The following is a 20,595-nucleotide window of genomic DNA, read 5'->3' on the forward strand; positions in this document are numbered from 1 at the left end:
AGATGGAATCCCGAAAATAGGAACTAGGATAACTATTGGAGTACAGGATTGAGGTAATTTAGGAAATATTCGTACTTATGGGTACGAAAAGTACTAAATTTAGTACAATTTGGATTTTGAGTGAACGGATAGAGCTGATAACCTTAAATTTGATATTAAGATTGCTGTAGAAGATTGAGCTACAGATATAGGATTGTAAATTAGTATTTATTTGTACGAAAAGTAGAGGGCACTCGATTTGGTACAATTTAGATTTGTGTGAACGGAGAGAGCGGGAAACCTAAAATTTGAAATAATAGTTGCTGTAGGAGTGTAGAATTGAGAAATGAAAGTATAGTACTTATGTGAAGAAGTACAAATCCGATGAAATTGCCTTACAGGAAATGCGATGGAAAGTGACTGGCGTAAGTCAGATGATTACGCCCTGTATTATAGCTGACATGAATCGAAACATGAATTTGGCTGCGAATTTATGGTTAACAGGAGAATAAAAGACCTCGTCTCCAGATACACTCCAGTAGACCGAAGATAAAGATGAACAGACTAAAGGCATATTTTACGAGCGCCTAGAAACAGCATATTACCGTTGCCCTGGCCATGACAATAAAATTATGCTAGGAAATTTTCATGCAAAAATCGGAAGAGAAAATATAATAGGCCCCACTGTTGGAAAATTCAGCCTCCATGAAGAAATATCCGACAATGGCATAAGGTTGATTGACTTCGCGCAGCAAAAAAAATGGTAGTTAGCAGCACCAAGCATCTCGTTATACACAAGGCCACCTGGATTTTTCCTGATTAGGCAACGAGAAATCAAATTGATCATGTTTTGATAGAAGGACGGCATTCATCCAGAGTTTTAGACGTTCGATCGATCCGAGGAGCGAATATCGATTCGGACCATTACCTTCGTTCGCATCCGTCTTAATGTAGCAGGGGCGATTTAACGCAACACGGAAACTCGACCTTCGGTAGGCAGAATGAAGTCCGGAAATTTTACCAACGACGGTACCAAATAGTGGCGGTGAAGAAGATACCCCAGAACAAATAAGAGATGACGATATAGATTGTATACCACCTAGCCAAGATGAGGTCAGAATAGCAATCAATCTGCCGAAGAATGATAAAGCAGCAGGTGCCGATGGGTTACCAGCCGAACTAGTCAAGAACGGTTGTCAGATTTCGGTCAGAAGCATGCTGATTAGTAAAATTTGGCTAGAGGAATGACTGTCCTATGATTGGAACCTCAGAACCCTTTGTCTCTTGCTCAAAAGAGGAGACAATGCGATATGTGTCAAATATAGAGGAATAAGTCTCCTTCCCATCGCATATAAAGTGCTATCCAGCGTACCATGTGCACGACTGAATTAACAGCCCTATCCGTTCAGAGGTGTTTAAAACCATGTCTGCGTTCGCATTTCTGCAAAATTAATACGGCTATATGGAGAATAACTTTAACTGACTCAAGGTCAGCAGTAAAAGTCAGAAAGGACCTTTCAGAGCCCTTCAATACCGACAAGGTGACTGTTTGTCTTGTGAACTGTTTAACATCCTGCTGGAAAAGGTTATAGAAGATGCAAATGTGAACAAAAATTATACTCTGTAGACCTAATGAGTCGAACATTTGCGATTTTGGCAGACTCCTTCTCAATTTGTTCAAAGGTGACTGAATAAATTGAGAAGAAGTCTGCCAAAGTGGAACTGGCCGTACATGGCGAGAAGAGAAAGTTGATAATATCAACGCAAGATGTACAGTAGACTTAGACCAACTGGAACTTGAAAACTACAGCTTCGATGAAGTTAAAGATTTTATATAACTCGGTAACGCCATAAAACTAATGACATCAGTTTTGAAATTCGTAGAAGGATAACATATGCTATTATGGTCTAAAAAATCAGTTTAGAAACAAGGCCACCTCCCGCAAGACCAAACTCACACTCTGCAAGACGCTGATACTACCCGAACTAGTGTGTGGATAAGAAGCATAGGTATTTGCGCAAGCAGATGCGGCTGATCTGGAGTGTTTGAGGGAAAAATTCTTCGAATGATCTACGCGCCGATCTGCGTAGACAGTGAATATCGCCGTCGAATGAACCGAGAGTTGTACCAGCTATTCTCAGACATCGACATTGTTAGACGTATTGAGCTGCAGCGACTACGTTGACTAGGTCATGTCGTGAGAATGGATGAAGATTCCACAGCCCAGAAGGCATATAAAAGCGAACCAGCTGATGGTTCATGGAGAAGGGAAGGCCACGAATAAGATGGAAAGACCAAGTGGCAGACAACATTGCCGAAAATGGTATTTCAAATTGGAAAGACCGACGTGCCTGGAAATATTTTCTAAGCTCCGAACGGATTGGGCTGTCGAATGAGGCATTACAATCGACGAATAGGTGGAATGTGTCTATGTGTTGTTCGTGGGTCTTTTCTAGGATTTGGCATAGAGTGAAAATCTGGTCATTGGTAGATTTGTGTGAAGCCGCATTGGTATGGTCCAAAAATAGCATTGACCATTGGCTTCAGTCGTTCACACAGTTGAATGTATTGTGTTTTCTCCATTTCTGTGCACGATATTGAGTTCAGAACCTAATCAACATGCAAAATTTCTTGACGATTGATCTATGACTGTGGCAGGTACATTGATTACAAGTTATAGTGGACAGGCGGACAATCAAGTCTAGATCGACTCAGCTAGTCTAGACACTACGATCAGTATACTAAAAGGTGGCTCTATGACCAATATTTCGTGGCGTTAAAGCCCATGGGGCTGCATAAACTGATAATATCCTGACAACATAGTTGTGTAGGCTATAAATATTAGGTTGGGGGAAAAGAAATCCTTTATTTTTATAAGAACTATAGGAGTTTTTTAACAAGTTTCGGAATGTACGATTTGGGCCAAATATGTACCGTTTTGTTATATGATTCGTTGACATTTTGAAGGTAACTTCATAATGCCTCTCTCATAGAAGTACTGCTCTCTATTTGCAAAAAACTTTAGTAGTCGATTTTCACAATCCTCCCCAGATACCAATTTTTTATCATTAAAGAAATGTTGCAATGCAAGAAAAAGATGATAATCGCTTGGTGCCAAGTCCGGACTGTATGGCGAATGCATTAAAACTTCCTAACCAAGCTCCCAAAGTTTCTGGCGAGTCACTGTGATGTGTGTGGCATAGCGTTGTTCTGGTGGAAAACGACACATATCCTGTTGGCCAATTCTGACCGTTTCTGGTAAATTGTAAATAGTTCAAAACAGTTTTATGGTCGATTTTTAGCTCCTGGGTAATGTTACGACTGCTAACATGCCGGTCAACTTCGACGTTTCGTCGATTTTATCGACATTTTCGACGTCGGGCCTACATGTGCAAACAGCAAAATAAAAAAATTTCAGTACAGCCGTCTGCCGAAAAAATAATGGATTTATTTTTCCCCACTTCCACGACCCTGATTGTTGCTGCAGATCAACAAACCTAGTATGTTGCCATACAAAAAAACAACCACGACAGCAACAATAAAAAAGTGCGTTAACAACAACACCAAGAAACAAAACTAAAGAAATGTTTAAACAATTCTTAAGCGCATGCTTAGTGTCGCTCATACATGCAATAGTCTTTGATTAGTTGAAATCGCGATGATGACGACGATGACTGTACGGGAGGGGGTACAGCCATCCATCCAACATCCCAACAAACTCATCATGTTTTAGTTACAAGAATTGTGCGACTGTTGTTGGCAATCGACATCATCAACAACCATTTGGGAAGCATGCGGCGGCTGCGGCGGCATTCAACCAAACATTCATTTCTGACTGTTGCCAGTAATGGCGTTGTTGTTGTTGCTGCTGCTGATGGTGCGGTTCAGTTGTTGTTGTCGTCAGCATATTGCAATTGCAAATTGGTATTGAAATAATTATCTGATGTAACTTTGACGCTTTGACGATTAACTTGACGAATTGTGTATTGTTGGATAGCTGGCTGGTTGTTTGGTTGTTCGGGCTGGTTGGTTAGTTAGGACAACATGGCTTCGTTGGATGCACTCGTCGTAGTCGTCATCGCCATCCTCATCAGCCATTGTCGACGAAAATGTGTATGGCTTGTTTGGTATGGTTGAATATTTTGCGAATGCAATGCAATGACTACGACGATAATGAGAATGAGGCTGTTGCTGTTGCCGAGAGATGACATTGATGTCGATGACGCGATGACGGCGTCAACACACATGAATACTACAACAACAATTCGAAACGTCAGAGATTGTCATTCAATTTTGTTTTCTTTATAAGCACCATCACCAACCACCACCCTCAGACCCAGCACATCTGTACCCATAAAGCCAGCCATTATTGGCGGGAAATATTTTTTTCAATAGGGCCCTTAAAACTATTCCTTTGATTGTTGTGCTCCATCCATCCACTTTTTTCTACCATTTCTTGGCAAAGGATGATTACAATGATAATGAAGAAGCCAGAAGACAATTAAAAATGTTCAAATTGTTAACAACAACCACAAGAACGCAATGCCTATGCTTGGAACCTCTAAAGATTTATGGAAAATTGTCTTGAGATTTATTGGAAATCATAAGAGAAATATTTAAAATATTAGAGATACTTGTGTGCAATGATGACAGACAACAGATAAATGATTATTGTGCTTTTAAATGCAGACAGACGTACTCGTACATAGATATGTTCGGATTTAGTAATTTCCTGTGAATATTTGTTGTGTTCTATTTTGAGTTGAACCATTCAGGAGAACTATTATTTATTCAATCTCTTCAACATAGTCCACAGAATATGGTGGCTAGTTTTATCGAAATCCAAAAAGATATTAAATTTAAATACAAACGAGCAAAAAGAGGAACATAGTCCAACGACATCGATACACTACGTAGCTAAATACCGAGCCTGTACAAAATTTTGTAACACATTTGACTTACTTATAATATCAAATGATCTAAGGGGGTGTGAATGGAGAAGACTGAAGGAGTTAAAAAAAATAATACGGAACTTCTAGATTCATATAATCAAACCCAAATGTTTTTTAATATAAGCTTTCACTAATTCCAACTTTCTCCGCAATTGTAGAGCGCACAACAGACCTCATTTGGCTTATGTGTATGTCCATCTTTTGTTGGACATGTGTTGGTATCATCCACCCCTCTTTTCAACCTAACCTAACCTATAATATCAAATAATCTTATAAATTCAAATAATAAATCCAATTTTTGCAGCGAATTTATCAACCGATTAAACATATATGCTTATCATTTAAAAGCTAAAAACAATAAGGACAGTTCAAAAATCGGACATGACCGACTATATGATACTCTTTACCACTTTGGGTCAATACCGAGATGCTCCTACGTACAATATCGTGTCGATTGAATAGACATAGTATCTTTGGAGCACTATTGACATGGTATCGGACGAAATTACATATGTGATCTACAAAGTTATATGAACCAATTTAAATCAATCCATACAGATGTCATTCTGAAATACAGTCGAGTACGCTTATAAGGAACGCCGGTTACAACGAACTTTCCTTATAGCGAAAATATTTCCTCGTCCCGAAATTAAAATAAAAAATACTCGTACCAATCATAACTCTGATAGTGAACTACGGATATAGCGAACAGTCTTTATAAAGAACAATTTATTCGGTCCCAACTATCGTTGTTCATATATTTTGATTCAGTTATAACGAACTTGTTGGCAATACACATAATACTTAACCATGACAACCCGCACAAAAGTTAATTTTGTATCCTAACACTGGCAGCCTTTACAAAAAATGTCGGGTTCATCAAAGAAAGAGAGAAGCAGCTTGAGTATTCTCAAAAAGAATACAAAAATAGTAAATCTTGGAACTGAATATATTTGTTTCTCCTCTTTATCCAAGGTTATTCCTTACCTTGGATATAACGAACTTCTTCTATAACGAACTAATTTGTCTGGTCCCAGCAAGTTCGCTATAACCGTACTTTACTGAATATGCAACATTCAATGCCAATCGGGCAGATTTTAGTCTTTATAATGAAATCATGCAAAATTGAAAACCTTACAAAATCGAGAATGGGGGTTCCCTTAATACACATCGCTGTAGACTCAATTAGCTACGCTTCCCAAAATCTCGTCAAAATTGAAATAAAAAATTGGCTATCTAGTGCACCCTTTATGGCAACTTGATTTCATTTTATACTCAATTCAATTCGCTATGCTAGATTTCTTCACAATCGGACAAACATTGTATGTTTGGTGCGCCATTTACAAAAAATCGCACGAAAATATATATATGGGAGCTATATCTAAATCTGAACCGGACATGTGACAACAAGTGAGTGAGTAGCAATGGGTCGAAATTAATTTTACCTGTTACAATATGCACAGACATAATACTCCGTACCACAGTGTGGTGAAGTGTATAACACCAAGAGATTACAAATATTGTTTATTTTTAATAATCTGGAGAAGTCATAATCCAATTAATCAAATTTTTTAATCATAACCTATAATAATAATTAAAAACCTTTTTTTGTAATTTGATCGGTATAATATTCTTTAGTAGTCCAATATCCCTCCCTTTTACATTTAAGCCGCTTAATATGATAAAATTTATATTTAATTGTGAAATGTAGCTTACAGCCTTAAGGTCGGAAGTCTGGGCAATATGAAATATAAAATAAATAAAAATAATAAGAAAAATCCCTACCCATTAAGAATCCAAAATACGCCATTACTGCTAATTAGGTTAAAAATATTCCCAAACAAGTAAAAACGTGTCAGTTGGTGTTGCCGACAGATATATACCCTCAATCTATGGTTTGCGGATGTCTTCAAAATTACATACATGTTTTATTATTCTCTCTATATGGGGTATATTTTTATCAAATCGGTTTCAGATTTAATGTTGATCAAATTGGTTATTTAATTTAGTCCAATTTAATAAAATTTAAAAGTTTATAAAATATTAACACTTTATAAGGGAGGACTTGATCTGCGCTTTGCAAAGATAATAGAAACGCCTAATATTGGATTTATAAATATTGAAAATGTTGACCCTTTGTGGGGGAGGTACCACAAGAAGTGGACTAATGGGTCCCAACTTCGTTTGTATGATATAATAATTAAAAATAAAATATAATTAATTATAATTAATTTTTGGCACAATTTCGACCATATTCCTCATCTTCGAACTTGAACTAAGTTTGGAAGAAATATTAGAATGTGTAAAGTTTTGATGAAATCAATTACGACAGACGGCCGGACGGCTCCAAATTTTCTGAAATGGATTTTCCAAAGAAACATATTTGAACTTGATAGTAATTTTTATTAAAACGAAATTAGTTCAGATCCTGCAGTCACACTAAGAGAGACTTCGGTTCGGTTTAAACGCTCAACCGTAAACTCAGATCTTAAACGTTTAGATTTAACCTAAAAGAGAAGCCAAAAAAGCTTAAGTCAATTTAAGAACTCAACTCGGATTGTTTTGAAATTTTGACTTGAGTTAACTTTCATGGGGAAGTCTATACCTCTCAGTCGATTTTCGATAACTTAAAAAGGCAAATTTAATCGCATAGAGAAAATTTTCAACCTCCATTGGAGAAAGTCCTAATAACCACCGGCTATTTTGAAAACAAAATTAGTTTGAAAGCCAATTTCATCCCGTAGCCGAATAGTCCCCCATATTTCCATAGGTGAAAATCTTAAATCCCCCGCCGAAGGCGGCCTATTAACACTCAAATTGCTCCAAATTTTAATGGTCTTTAAATATGTTCAAAATTAATTGATCTACTTAAATTTGATCAACATATTATTTATCAACATATATATTTATCATTGAGCTAATAAGAAAACCAGCTCAACCACGTTTTCCAATTAACAATTAAAATATTTTTTATCTATTCCAATTAGACAAAGGGTCAAATAAACACAATATCCTTAAGATCAACTACTACAAAAATGCGTGCAATTCAAACTTACCTTAGGTGTATGTAGAATGCTCGGTGTTCCCGGCACACTATCAACATCATCGATCATTGCACTAGTCATACCGCTATCCTGCATATATTCATCCATAACATCACTATCATCGACACCGTACATAGCCAACGGATTACTACTGCTCGATGCAATATCATTTAAGTGGGTTAAATTTGATATGGCCGATGGAAATTTACCACCTTTTTTCTTATTGGCGGCCATTAATTCTTTATCACGTTTGGCCTGAAACACTTTACGTTCAAATTCATTTAAATGCTCAAGCGATGGTTCGGCACCATTCAAATTGGAAATGCTAAATGCCACCCATTGTTCAACAAATTCAGCGGCATCTTCAATATTGTAAGTGGAGCACAAATCAACAGCTGGAAATGTTAACAGAATTGTTAGTAAATAAATTATTAAATAAATAAAGTATTAACTTACATCTAAACAAAACTTCTTGGCTGGGCTCAATTCCCATATTATCAAATTCTTGTTTCAATTCGGATTCCATTTTGTTCACTACTACTTTATTTTTGTTTAATGTCAACACAAATTGATAGAAACTGAGTTGTTTATTTGAAGTATTTATTATTTAACACGTTTTATTTAATAAAAAAAAAACACACACGATAATTTGTTTACAATCGGAATACACGGTTTGTTTAATAATATTTTGCAATGTTATTGTTTGTTGTGCTCAAGAACTGTCAACTGATGGCGCGCAATTAATGATATTTTCTACACATGTTTCTCTCCACTTCATAGAATTGGCAGCACTTTTTCACCAGTTGCCTATATAGGAAACACTAGGTGAGATAAATAGAATACAAATGATTGAGTGCATGATGCAATAATAAGGTGATGTATCAAAACAAAAACATTTTTTTGTCTCGATTATCTGTCAAATTTTTCCCTATAATAATTAAAAAATTTGGCAGCATTGCACATCGAATTCAAGTAAAATTTACCACTTTGACAGTTAATCTAGACATCAGCTGCTCTAAATGGACTACCTATTTATTGTGCCATGATTGAGTGTTTACATTTTCAGTGTTTAGACAGGGTTCTGATCATGGCGCAATAAATAGGTTCTCAATTTAGCGAAGCTGACGATTCGATTATCTATCACAGCGCATAGTTCCTATATGAATTCGACGTGCAATGTTCCCAAGTCGAATTAAAAACACATATTATATCATGATGTTCATGTTCCGTAGAGTGTCTAAAATGGCATTTATAATACGTTTACGTTGAATAGGATTTCGTTAACGCAGTGGGTTTAAAATGTCAATTCCATTGAAAATATGTCAAATAAGTCCTCATAAAGTCGGTTAACCTGGAATAAAGTTTTAATATAAACGCACTATTACTATGGGAAGCATAGTTGAACGCGTCCACAGGTTGCCGATACTGGGACGATCAGTAAATATATAACTAAGTAGTAGAGGACAGTCAATGGCGAGAGTCTCGGAGGAACTGACCGAGTGCAAATGATCATTGGGCTAGGTTTGGGATGTACGGCTGTTGTAACAACCGTCCACTCGGAGACTATGTCCATTGTGATCATCCATTATGTATAGGTGTACCTATAAAGAGCGAGAAGAAAAGATAGTGGAAGAGTAGAGAGAGAGGTAGTCAGAATAGGAGGGAGCGGAAGCGGAAGAGACATTATTTTAGCCAAGTCAATTTTTTGACAAAGCCTAGAATTAGGTTAGGGTCTATTTTGGAGAAGAAGACTAGATTATCAATTTCATAACATTCAAACTGTTTATGTCTTCTGCTGATCAGCGATGGACATTTGCAAAGGATGTGCTCAATTGTTTCCACTTCTTCTTCATCCTCACATAGACGACAGTAATCCTCTCCACTGGAGTCCCACTTAGAAGTGAGAGATCTAACTTTGCAGTGACCAGTAATGATCCCCACAACGATCTTAATCTCCCTCTTGTTGTGATCCAGCAGCGAAGACGTTCTTTTATGAGAGAATTCTGGCCAGATAGATTTAGAGATTCTGCATGCAGGTTCCCTTAGCCATCTGTTGCCGACTACCTCGCAATAGAACGCACGGATTCTGCCAATGAAATAGCTAATAGGGGGTTTCACAGATCTCTCAATCAGAAGACTGGACGACTGTGACCCCCCTCGAGCAAGCTCGTCGGCTATCTCATTCCCTTCAATATCGTTATGTCCTGGAACCCAGCATAACCCAACTATTTGACGTATATCATTCAGAGCGGTCTTACAATCATGAACTGCTTTCGAGTTTATAGTATGCGACTTCACCGCTTTCAGGGCCGCCTGACTATCTACGTAAATAGTCACCGGTCCTGTAAAGTCTGTATTAAGTGCTTTTACTATCTCGGCCGCTTTCGTGATTGCAAGAATCTCTGCTTGAAAAACGCTACAATCATTGTTGAGTTTATATGAGTTTCGTATACCTAATTCCCTGCAGTAGACGCCTGCGCCAGTGCCTTCTTCCATCTTGGACCCGTCTGTGAAGATTGACAGACCTGGCAGAGGTAGGGAGCCACTAGTCCAGGATTCCCTGTTAGGAAATTCGACTTTAATGTCATTAAAATCCCTGTGGGGGGGAATATAATCACTGATATGACTATCCCCCCTAAAAAGGTCATAACTTGGCGTTATGTTTAGAATGCTGGCATGACCATAGTTCCGCGATTTCAAGGCATCTGTTTCCCGGAGTCTCAGGGCACACCTAGCAGCCTGGAATTTGATCAGAATGTCCAATGGTTGGAGATTCAAGATTGCGTTCAAGGCTGCTTGTGGTGTGCTTCTTAATGCTCCAGTGATCAGAATTGAAGCCGATCGCTGTACTAAGCTCAGTCTTGTCAGCAGCTTCTTTTTATTCACCCCCTGCCACCAGACAAGACATCCATAGGTAAGTATGGGTAAGACAATCGTCGTATACAGCCAGTGTATAATTCCGGGTCTCAATCCCCAACTCTTGCCTATGGAGTTCTTGCATGAATAGAGTGCCATCAATCCCTTCTTAGAGCGTTCCTCGACATTCCTATTCCACAGTAACTTGCGGTCTAGGACAGTGCCAAGATATTTAGCTTCATCAGAGAGAGTTAATGTCACTCCACCAAGTGATGGCAGACGGAAACTAAGAACTTTGTATTTCCTAGTGAAGAGTACCAGTTCGGTTTTTGTGGGGTTTACACCAAGACCTTTGGTGCAAGCCCAATTTGACAGGGTTGAAAGAGCACCCTCCAGGATGTCTGATATTGTCGTAATAAACTTACCCCCAACCAACAAGACTACATCATCGGCATAGGCTACAACCTTTATCCTGAGATGATTGAATTTCATAAGTATCTCATTTATCACCAGAAGCCACAAAAGGGGGGAAAGAACTCCACCCTGAGGTGTGCCTCTGTTGACAGATTTCCTCACGGAACTCTCTCCTAGGGATGAGTTGATAATTCTGCTTTCCAGCATTCTATCAATCCATTCCGTAAGGAGTGAGGGGATACCTATGTCTACGAGAGCAGAATGGATTGCCTCTAGCTTCACATTGTTGAAAGCTCCTTCGATGTCGAGGAATGCTGCCAACGTGTAGCCAGAGGACTCCATATTCTTCTCGATGTATCCAACCACCTCATGCAGAGCTGTATCCACTGATCTGCCCTTGATATAGGCATGTTGGGATTTACTAAGTTTATTACGGTCAATGGTATCTCTAATTTCTGAGTCTAGTAACCTTTCTAAAGTTTTTAGTAGAAAGGAAGAAAGATCATTGGGCTAAGGAGACGAATATTGGCGCCCCTAATTTAACCATAAAATGGGTTTCTGGTATCCTCCATTGAAGGTATGGGGTGGTATGTGACCTCGTGCCCATCGATGGTTTGCAGTCAGCATATTGACTGTAGCCTGAGCCTGATTAATAAGTGGGTGACTCAACCAGTATTAAGTTTATTTACCAAATCCTAACCACGGTAAGGAGGCTATGCCACCATCCTCCAAAAAAATTAATCTGAAATAAAAAACTCCCTATAAAAACAAAGATCTTCGACTGAAACAGTTGTGGTTGCTTTGGCGCCACAGTCAGTCTCACATATTACAAAAGCAGGCTCTTCATCTGGTGTACGAAGTACATCCCCACGCTCAACGCAGCGGACCTCAAACATGGGCGGGGACAACTTCAGTACTGTTCTTAACAACATAAACAGTGTGAAGCAACCCTCAACCTGATTGAAGAAAATGGAAGTTTCCGCCTGAGTCAGGAAATCATTCTGGGGGAATATGGGACGATGCTGACACTACAGTCATTAGAGTTTTACATCCAAGTCAAAAGGTGTCGTCGGAAAGTTTCGGACCCAAGTGCGGAAGCTCCCGTCTCTGCATCGACAATGGTTGATGAGTCAGGACTTCCGAGGCAATTAATCATCGAAGACAAAGCAGTCAAGAGTGGAGATTCTAAATTTACTTTAAATTTAATTTAAATTCCGCTGTCGAATGCGATGTGAAATACCTCGGAAACTTCAGCGGAACCTGTTCCGACAGAAGCCAAAACCCCCTGCAACAAAGATAACGGAGACGGATAACGGTGACGGAGGTAGTAGATCAAGCAGCAGCAAAGAACCCGTCGTTGCTGAAGACAATCCAACCGTCTGCCTGATTTGCCTCAAAGCCGCTAAGAAGTAGATAGGCCAAACCAAATGGCAGGTCTTCGCAGGAAGCTTCGAAGCAAACTGCAAAACTTAAAAAGACGGCAAATGGTCCCAGATAGCCAAAGAGTTGCTATCATGGACAAGACTGTTTCCGATGAACTCTGGAAATAAGGAGTCTGCTGACTACCTTAACAAGGCAGTGAACGATCTGGAATACCTTTGAAAAGGACGCAATCTTGCGGCTTGGTAACCTCTGTTTGGAAAAATCAGATGAGGAATTTCTGAAAAGGAGTAGAGGCACACTATATCTGCACGAAGGTATTACTATATCTGCACGAAGGTACAAGGTACGACGGGGCTCAAGAACAACCACTACACTGGTTTTTAATCCTGAAGGGAGAAACGCATAAGAGGACTTCAGGGATGGACTTTTAAGTTTGTTTTTTAATGAAGTTTGAATCTGATATTTGTTTATAAATTGACATTTCATACATACTGAAAAATTTTCCTTCTCGGATCATAATAATTTTTACTTCTAAATATCCAACGCCGGAGTAAAACAGAAGCGCTACCGATAAGTGATATCACTTATGTGCGCTGCTGGGGAGCATTAGTAATAAACGCAGTGTCCAAGTGATAATGCACTCAGAGAGATTCTTCTTCTGGTAATAAGTTCATAAAATATGATAATGATTTCTATGGAAGTCCTCCACTTATGTGCATTAAAATTGTCATTAAAATCAGATGCGATTAAACATCTAATTAACACATACCGAAACTGTAGACTTCTCCTAACATAACCTATCATTCATTTTCGCCTTTTTAGTTACATGCTGAAAAATGTAGAATTAACACAAAAACTTGTTGTTTTTATACTATGTTGTAAGCTAATTTGAGGCACAATAGTTATCCTGTTGTACCTTGACATAACAACCCATTTTACACGTCATTTGATATTACAATTCCCAATGAAGTTAACCGCTAGCCGTTTTCAATGTGTTTATTGCCTATCGGCTGTTTAACTCCACGCTTTCTTTGTGCACCCTACACAAAAAGTCTCCACACAATCAAATGTTTGCATCAACCTTGGCAACCCTAACTGTGAATAACAAAAACAGCTGTTCTGGAAAAAAACCTACAAAATTAGCTTGTTCCAGAGGGACGGACAGCATTTTTTCGCACATCCCAGTGTTTAAGCTCGATAGTCACATTTATATAAATCCACAATGGTTATTGGTGCCTTCCCAGCGGCCAAATTGGGTGTATTGGCCATCAAACAAGTCAGTAAACCCATAGCGAATATAATTAAATCGAAAGCCAAAGAGCATCCATTATTTCGTAACTATATTTGTATGCCACCGGCTCAATGTAAGTAGTGTATTCCTGAATATTTATTAATGGATTAGGTGTGGAATGTATGAATGACGATTTTCTCTTTCCGTTTAGTGTATAATTGGGTAGAAGTCAAGACGAAAATGTGGGCCCTTAATCTGGGCAAGCCTGTCAATGTGCCACCCCTAACAGAAGCCATGGCTGTGGAACTGGGTGCAAATCTCTTGGGTGAATTTATTATATTTGCAATCGGTGCGGGGCTGCTGATATTTGAATACGCTAGGTATGTAGAAAAAGGGCACTATGATGTCATTCAAAGGAAAGGAAACTAGGAAAACAAATACATTGTGAAAATTTACATTTGCATGAAACAAGTGTTCCAAATCCATAGGAGCTCATTTCAATTTTTTCTGTAGGTGAAGTCGAAATCCATATTCGTGAACTTCGTTATTTTTGTTAGTCTGGAATCTTCGTGACCAGAAAGATAAGGTCAAACTGTCGTTAAATTTTTTGAAAATTCAGAGATGAGCCCTTATATTCAAGATATCACATCTTTTGAAACATTATAGTCAACGAATCAGATTGAGCTAAAGTCCTAAATTGAGTACCTATATGAACTCGGATCGAACATAATTTTATAACACCACCGAAGCTAAGCTGCGGTCTTAAAAACAATCGGAACGCAATGATTTTTAAACAATAAATAAAAACTTTTTCTGATTTTCCGGAATATTTCATATCCATATTTCGGCAACTTAGAGCCCCCTCCCATAATAGTAATCTAAACATACTTGTGTTAAAATCTATTCGAATACAGGTATCATCTTGCTCCCTATTTTTCTCTCCCAAATCCTATATCAAATTCTATTTACTTTATATTTTTTTCTTTGCATTTACAGACAAACCAGCAATGAGGCCAAAAAGCAAGAAAAAATGGTCCTAGAAAAAGCGGAACTTACAAACAATTTAGCTGAACTGACATTCCGTTTGGAACGCCAAGATGCTCAATTAAGAGAATTGACACGAGTACTAGCCGATATTGGTAAGATTCTTCGTCCGAATAGTCAAATCATCTTAATGTTCTTTTGTGTTCCTAAGAAATGTTGAAAGAATCATACAAACTATTGATAGAGTATCTCAAGAATCAAAAATTGCAATGCGAAGAAAATCATATAAGTGGGAATGTGAACCAAATTTCTGTATGACATACTTCTTTATTTGTAACGTATTTCATTTGCTTAATGTTATATTTTACAGTGATCAATATCGTTGTTATGATGTTTTTGATATTTTATTATTACAATTCAGAACTTGTTCCGTGAAACTTCTATAACATGAAAATTAAATCCGGGTCATTGGGAGGTGAACATTCGATAACGAACTTTGTGGTATGCACCGCCCTAATTTAATACCTCTTTTTTCAGTATATGACGATATAAATTTTTAATTTAGATTAGTAGACATGAAGGGCCTATTTTTTAGGAAATGCCAAGTTTCGACCAAGAACTTTTCCTGCAACCGCGATATTTCCTCTAAAACCCAACACAACAATTCTTAGCGGGTTCTCAATAGCGCAATCCCCAGTTATTTAGTTACACCAGCCCAATTTCAATTTTCAATTTATTTATTTTTTTTCTGCCACATTTACTTCAAAACTGTGCAGGAAACCGAGCTTAATGAAAATTATAGCAAACATCGTTGTAATCTAAGCACCTTATGTGCGTATATGTTCAATACAGACCAATCTCTAGTGACTGTTTTAGGGTAGCAGTTAAATGTGATACTTTCGAGGTAGAGCTGTTTAAAATGTATATACCGACGATTAAAAGCTTTGAACCGCGTTATTTACTTAACCTCAGCTTTCTATTGAAGATCAATAACCATTTGGTACTTGGAGACTTCAATTCACATGATGAATATTGGCATTCCGCCGTAGGTAATGAATTGAGGGGAACAAGTACTGGCTGGGAGAATTGATAGCTTCACATTTTGCACGATGAATGAGGATGTCCCAACAAAATAAGGGACGAGTGTCACAGTTTGTCAGACATAACAAAATGCACTCAGAATAGAAAATGAACCAGTATGTTACCAAATGTAGGAAATGAGCGGGATGAGCTCCGTCGATCTAACCCAGCAGATCCCAGGCCAGGGAACTCACGCAGATTAGTCGCAGATCATAAGCGGAATGCATGTTTCGAGCATCTGAAGAGTTGTAACATTTGAACCGATGTGAGTAAACTGTGAGCAACATTTAAGTCGCTCCTTCAAACCCTGGTAGGAAGGATGATAGAACCTCAGTCACTTTCAATGACAAAACAGATCCGATGATTACTTAACCGAGCATCCCCAGAGCTACAGTGCGAAGCGAAGAGTACTACGTCGTATAAGATGTCTTCCCATCGAGGAAACACCACCACAGTTTGCCATGGGTGATTTTGAATATGTCATCCGTATCGCTAAGCGTTGGGCCCTGGCGGAATATCCATGGTTATGCTAAACATCTGGACGAGCCCGGAGTTCAGCACCTAACCAAAGTCCTCAAATTGTCGATAGCCATTAACATAGTTACCGAAGCCTGGACAATGGGCAGGGTGATCCCGCTACTGAAGCCAGCAAAAGTTAATCATACAGGTCGACTTCACTTTTGTCCCCAGTAGCGAAGACTATTGGGACATTACTCCTCCCCAGCATTAGGAAAAACTATCCAGTTGCGAATCATCAACAAGGGAGTCGTTGAGGACATATGCGTATGATTAAAAGCCTATCTCGCCGATTTACCAGCCTTCTTCCAAGCGAAGATAATGAAAATATCCGCCACGAAATCTTCGGCCACATTGTTCACAACATGGTCTGCGGAGATTAGAATGCTATTGCATGTGCAGATCCAGGGGCATACAATTTCGACCACCAACTACCCCAAAATTCTTGGGGTCTTGGGGCGTAGATAAGGAAACCTTCTTGACATCTTACAAAGCGATAGATCAGTCTGTGACTAAGCTCTGTGACTAAGCTCTGTATGTACGCCGCCCTTATGTCCTCATGGCAGCAGTGGAACATATTCATGAGCAGACGAACATCCTTCCCTTAAGTCAGCGTACATCATACTGCTACGGACAATCATCCTAACCATCATATGGTGGATAAAACTTCGCCAGGCGTGTCAGAAAGGATCTGCATGATCTAGAGGATGAGGTCCAACGATATAATATGGAGCATCCAGATCAAGTTGCTTATCGAGTAGGTCTAAATAGCGTTCATAGTGTTGCCGCTGCGCTGAAGAAATACCGAGTGAATGCCGTCCTCGGAGCTCACCCAGCAGCTGAAAAACGTCAGTTGCCCAGACTAACCTGAATAGTTTTGGTCTTATTACGTTCAGATTGGTGTAGTCAATTCGTATTGGGCACGGATTGATGACCACGTGCAGAATATCTGTCCAGAATGTTGTACAGGCCCTCACACCATATTGCAGTTAATTAATTGCCAACTTACACAACACAACTTACTCTAGAAGATAACAGCATTTCTGAAATTGGGATGGGTAAAGGCATTACTATTGAGCAGCAGTTGCGAATTTTTGCTTAGGCCCGGGATTTAGCTCCGCATAATGTTAAAGTTCAGTGGTAGTTGTGTAGGGTATGGTTTTATTTCAAATTTGTTTGTCGATGTTCTGTATAACCATATTTGAAAATTGTAACACAACGATCTTGATCACTCCTGTAGTGCTTTCCAAAATTTTCTCTCCCTTTCCTATAATCCCAACTATCATTTCATTTCCCTATTTTACACATATTTATGTTTGCATTCTGTTTATCATTTCATTTGTTTTTCTATTTGTTTCGTATCTTCTAGAATCACGTTCCATTTTCAGATGGACCCGGGAACGGTTAAGCGAATATCAACCATTTAATCCTGACAATCCAGATCAGTCATTAAATAAAAAACCACAAACCAAATCACCATATCATGCCGATGGTGGTCTAGTCATGAGAGCTTTACATTTCCTAGATACAAAAGTGTTCACCAATAGTCCAGTGTCTGTGTCACAACAACAACAACCACAACATCAAACCTCACCTCCACCATCATCATCTACACAAAATGTCATGGATGTTCCTGAAACTACATTAACGGAAGGTTTTGAAAATAGTGAAGACATCGTCCAGTCTGTCGCCAACAACAAAGAAAGGCAGGCCTTGAAACAGTGACTACTGCCACAAAATGTTATTTTAGAAAATTCAATGGCTAAACTTAAATATGATATAGAATTAGCTAACAGTGAATTGGGATCAGAATGAACCAACAATTGTTATATTTTAATCTGCCTATTTTTGTACTTTTGACTATTGTAATTTATATATTTTTTCAATTACGTTTCATTCTGATTTCGATTTTCTCTTTACCACAACAACACCAATAATACTTTACAATTGTGTTAAAGTTTTTTCAGAATTTTTTTTCAATAGCCGTTCATATATTTATTAAATTGTGCAAACACAACCACCTTGCATTTACATTTCTTCCTTCCACAAAATTGCCACCTGTCGTCTATATCCAACTTTGTAGAATAGTGTTTTTTGTTGTTAATTAATTTTTAAAAACCAAAAAATATTTATACTGAAAATACAGTTATCAATGGTTGCATATAGAAAAATAACTCTTTGTTTTACTTCTTGATTGTTTTCTCTGTATATATTTTTAGCTCCGGCAAAATCGGCAACACTTCTCAAAATGAATACATCGTCTGGGCAACAAATACAGTCTCAAATACCAACATCGAAAAAGGAAGAAAATGCCTCAACACAGACATCCAATAGTACAACAATAACCCCTCCTCCACCACCACTATCCCCACCTGATAAATCCACAAAAGCTGAAGCTCCAGTCAAAGCGGCGTAATTTTAAGTGTTTTTTCATTGAGAAGTTTTGGTATTCGAAGTTACAACTTTTTGTATTATAAACATTTATGTTGTTCTCACAGACAATAAAGGATATTATTACACAAGGATATATTGGAATTATATTGAATTAACAAATAAAACGTCGTTAAGTTCGACCAGCCCGAGCTGAACATTTAAAATACCAGTAATCGTTCGGTACCTAAAATACCGAACAATGGGGTGCTGATCGATTGTTTGACTTTAAAGGCGTGGATATTTTAAAAATTAATTTTTCACCTCCTAAGGGTGGATTTTTTAAAACTTATTTTTTACCTCCTTGGTGGCGTAGGGGATGCTAGGAGATTTTAATGCAAAAATCGAAAGGGAAAATATCTTTGGCCCCACCGACGGAAAATTCAATGAAAAAACATCCGACAACGGCATGAGATTGACTTCGCAGCAGCAAAACAAACATAGTAGTTAGCAGCACCAGATTCAAGCATCTCGATATACACAAGGCCACCTGAATTTCTCCTGATCAAGCAACGAGAAATCAAATTGATCATTTTGTTAAAGACGGAAGGCATTCATCCAGTGTATTAGAGGTTCGATCGATCCGAGGAGTGAATATCGATTCGGACCACTACCTTGTAGCAGCCAATGTATCGCACTCGGTGCGATCTAACAGAACACGGAAACCCGACGTCGAAGAGCTGCAAACACAACAGGTAACCGAGGCCTACTCTGCTCAACTTACCCACTTGCTTGACGAAAGCACTCCTTGTCCCGATAATAGTATAGAAGCACAATGGCAAAGAATTGCCCACTTCCTACAAACTGCAGCAAATGCAACACTTGGGTACCAAAAACCACCACCAAGAAACCCATGGTACGATCAGGAGTGTCGTAATGCTACTGATGTGAAAAATGCAGCGTATAGGGAAACCCTGCAAACAGTAGCAAGACGTTATGTGATGGGGAATTATCGGAAGCAAATCGAGATACACAGGAGTCAGAATGAAGTCCGGAAATTTTACCAACGAGTAAAACACCAAACCGAAAGTTTTGGTGCGGGTACATCCTACTGTAGAGATGAAGAAGGAAACTTGGTGACAGATACAGCGTGCTGAGGATCTGGAAGGAGTATTTTGAAAAGCTTCTGGTATCATATTGTGGAGGTGAAGAAGATACTCCAGAACAAATAAGAGATGATGGTATAGAGTGTATACCACCTAGCCAAGATGAGGTCATAAAAGCAATTAATCGGCTCAAGAACAATAAAGCAGCAGGAGCCGACGGGTTACCAGCCGAACTATTCAAGACTAAATCCTGAAAAAACACATCGACACACACCACCTATTCGTCGACTATAAAGCCGCATTCGACAGCCCTATCCGTTCAGAGGTGTTTAAAGTCATGTCTACGTTCGGCATTACTGCAAAATAAATACGGCTATGCAGGATAACTTTAAGTGGCACAAGATCAACAATTAAAGTCTATGGGCCGATCTGCGTCGACGGTGAATATCGGCGTCGAATGAACCACGAGCTTTATAATTCGCGAGACCGACGCGCTTGGAATTCTTTTTTATGCTCGGCTTATGGAACAACCATTCTGTAACAAGCCAGCTGAGTATTCTTCATCTCCTAATCGTGGATTTTTAAAACTTAATTCTTCACCTCCTAAGCTAGAATTTTTTAAAAAAATTATGGCTTCTATGTTGTTATCTGGAGCTATTGATTGTCGCTTGAATAATCG

At 38.6% G+C, this 20,595-nt stretch overlaps 2 protein-coding genes across 2 annotated transcripts; one reads left to right on the forward strand and one right to left on the reverse strand.

Moving 5' to 3' along the window:
• Positions 1 to 7,988: 7,988 nt before the first annotated feature.
• On the reverse strand, positions 7,989 to 8,502 carry LOC133323539 (DNA polymerase alpha subunit B-like; the record flags this gene model as incomplete). The annotated part of the gene is made up of 2 exons (XM_061532456.1): positions 8,433 to 8,502; positions 7,989 to 8,371 (listed from the first exon to the last, which is right to left on the reverse strand). Coding segments are annotated over exons 1-2 (453 nt in total), but the record flags the coding sequence as incomplete, so codon positions are not given.
• Positions 8,503 to 13,834: 5,332 nt separating this feature from the next.
• On the forward strand, positions 13,835 to 18,856 carry LOC133323541 (putative OPA3-like protein CG13603). The gene is made up of 5 exons (XM_061532458.1): positions 13,835 to 13,993; positions 14,072 to 14,240; positions 14,857 to 14,999; positions 17,810 to 18,094; positions 18,660 to 18,856. Exons 1-5 carry the CDS (start codon positions 13,852 to 13,854, stop codon positions 18,854 to 18,856), a joined length of 936 nt encoding a protein of 311 aa, XP_061388442.1. The 5' UTR covers positions 13,835 to 13,851.
• Positions 18,857 to 20,595: the final 1,739 nt, after the last annotated feature.

The sequence above is a fragment of the Musca vetustissima genome, unplaced genomic scaffold (genome assembly GCF_032173495.1).
Source record: "Musca vetustissima isolate MV318-11 ecotype Yass unplaced genomic scaffold, APGP_CSIRO_Mvet_v1 utg18776, whole genome shotgun sequence".
Lineage (NCBI taxonomy): Eukaryota > Metazoa > Arthropoda > Insecta > Diptera > Muscidae > Musca > Musca vetustissima.

Coding starts and splice junctions, on each gene's coding strand:
- LOC133323541 (XM_061532458.1), top strand. CDS start 13,852: ATGGTTATTGGTGCCTTCCCAGCGGCCAAATTGGGTGTATTGGCCATC. Junction 15,000..17,809: donor ACGAGTACTAGCCGATATTG/GTAAGATTCTTC, acceptor CGTATCTTCTAG/AATCACGTTCCATTTTCAGA. Junction 18,095..18,659: donor TGAAACTACATTAACGGAAG/GTTTTGAAAATA, acceptor ATATATTTTTAG/CTCCGGCAAAATCGGCAACA.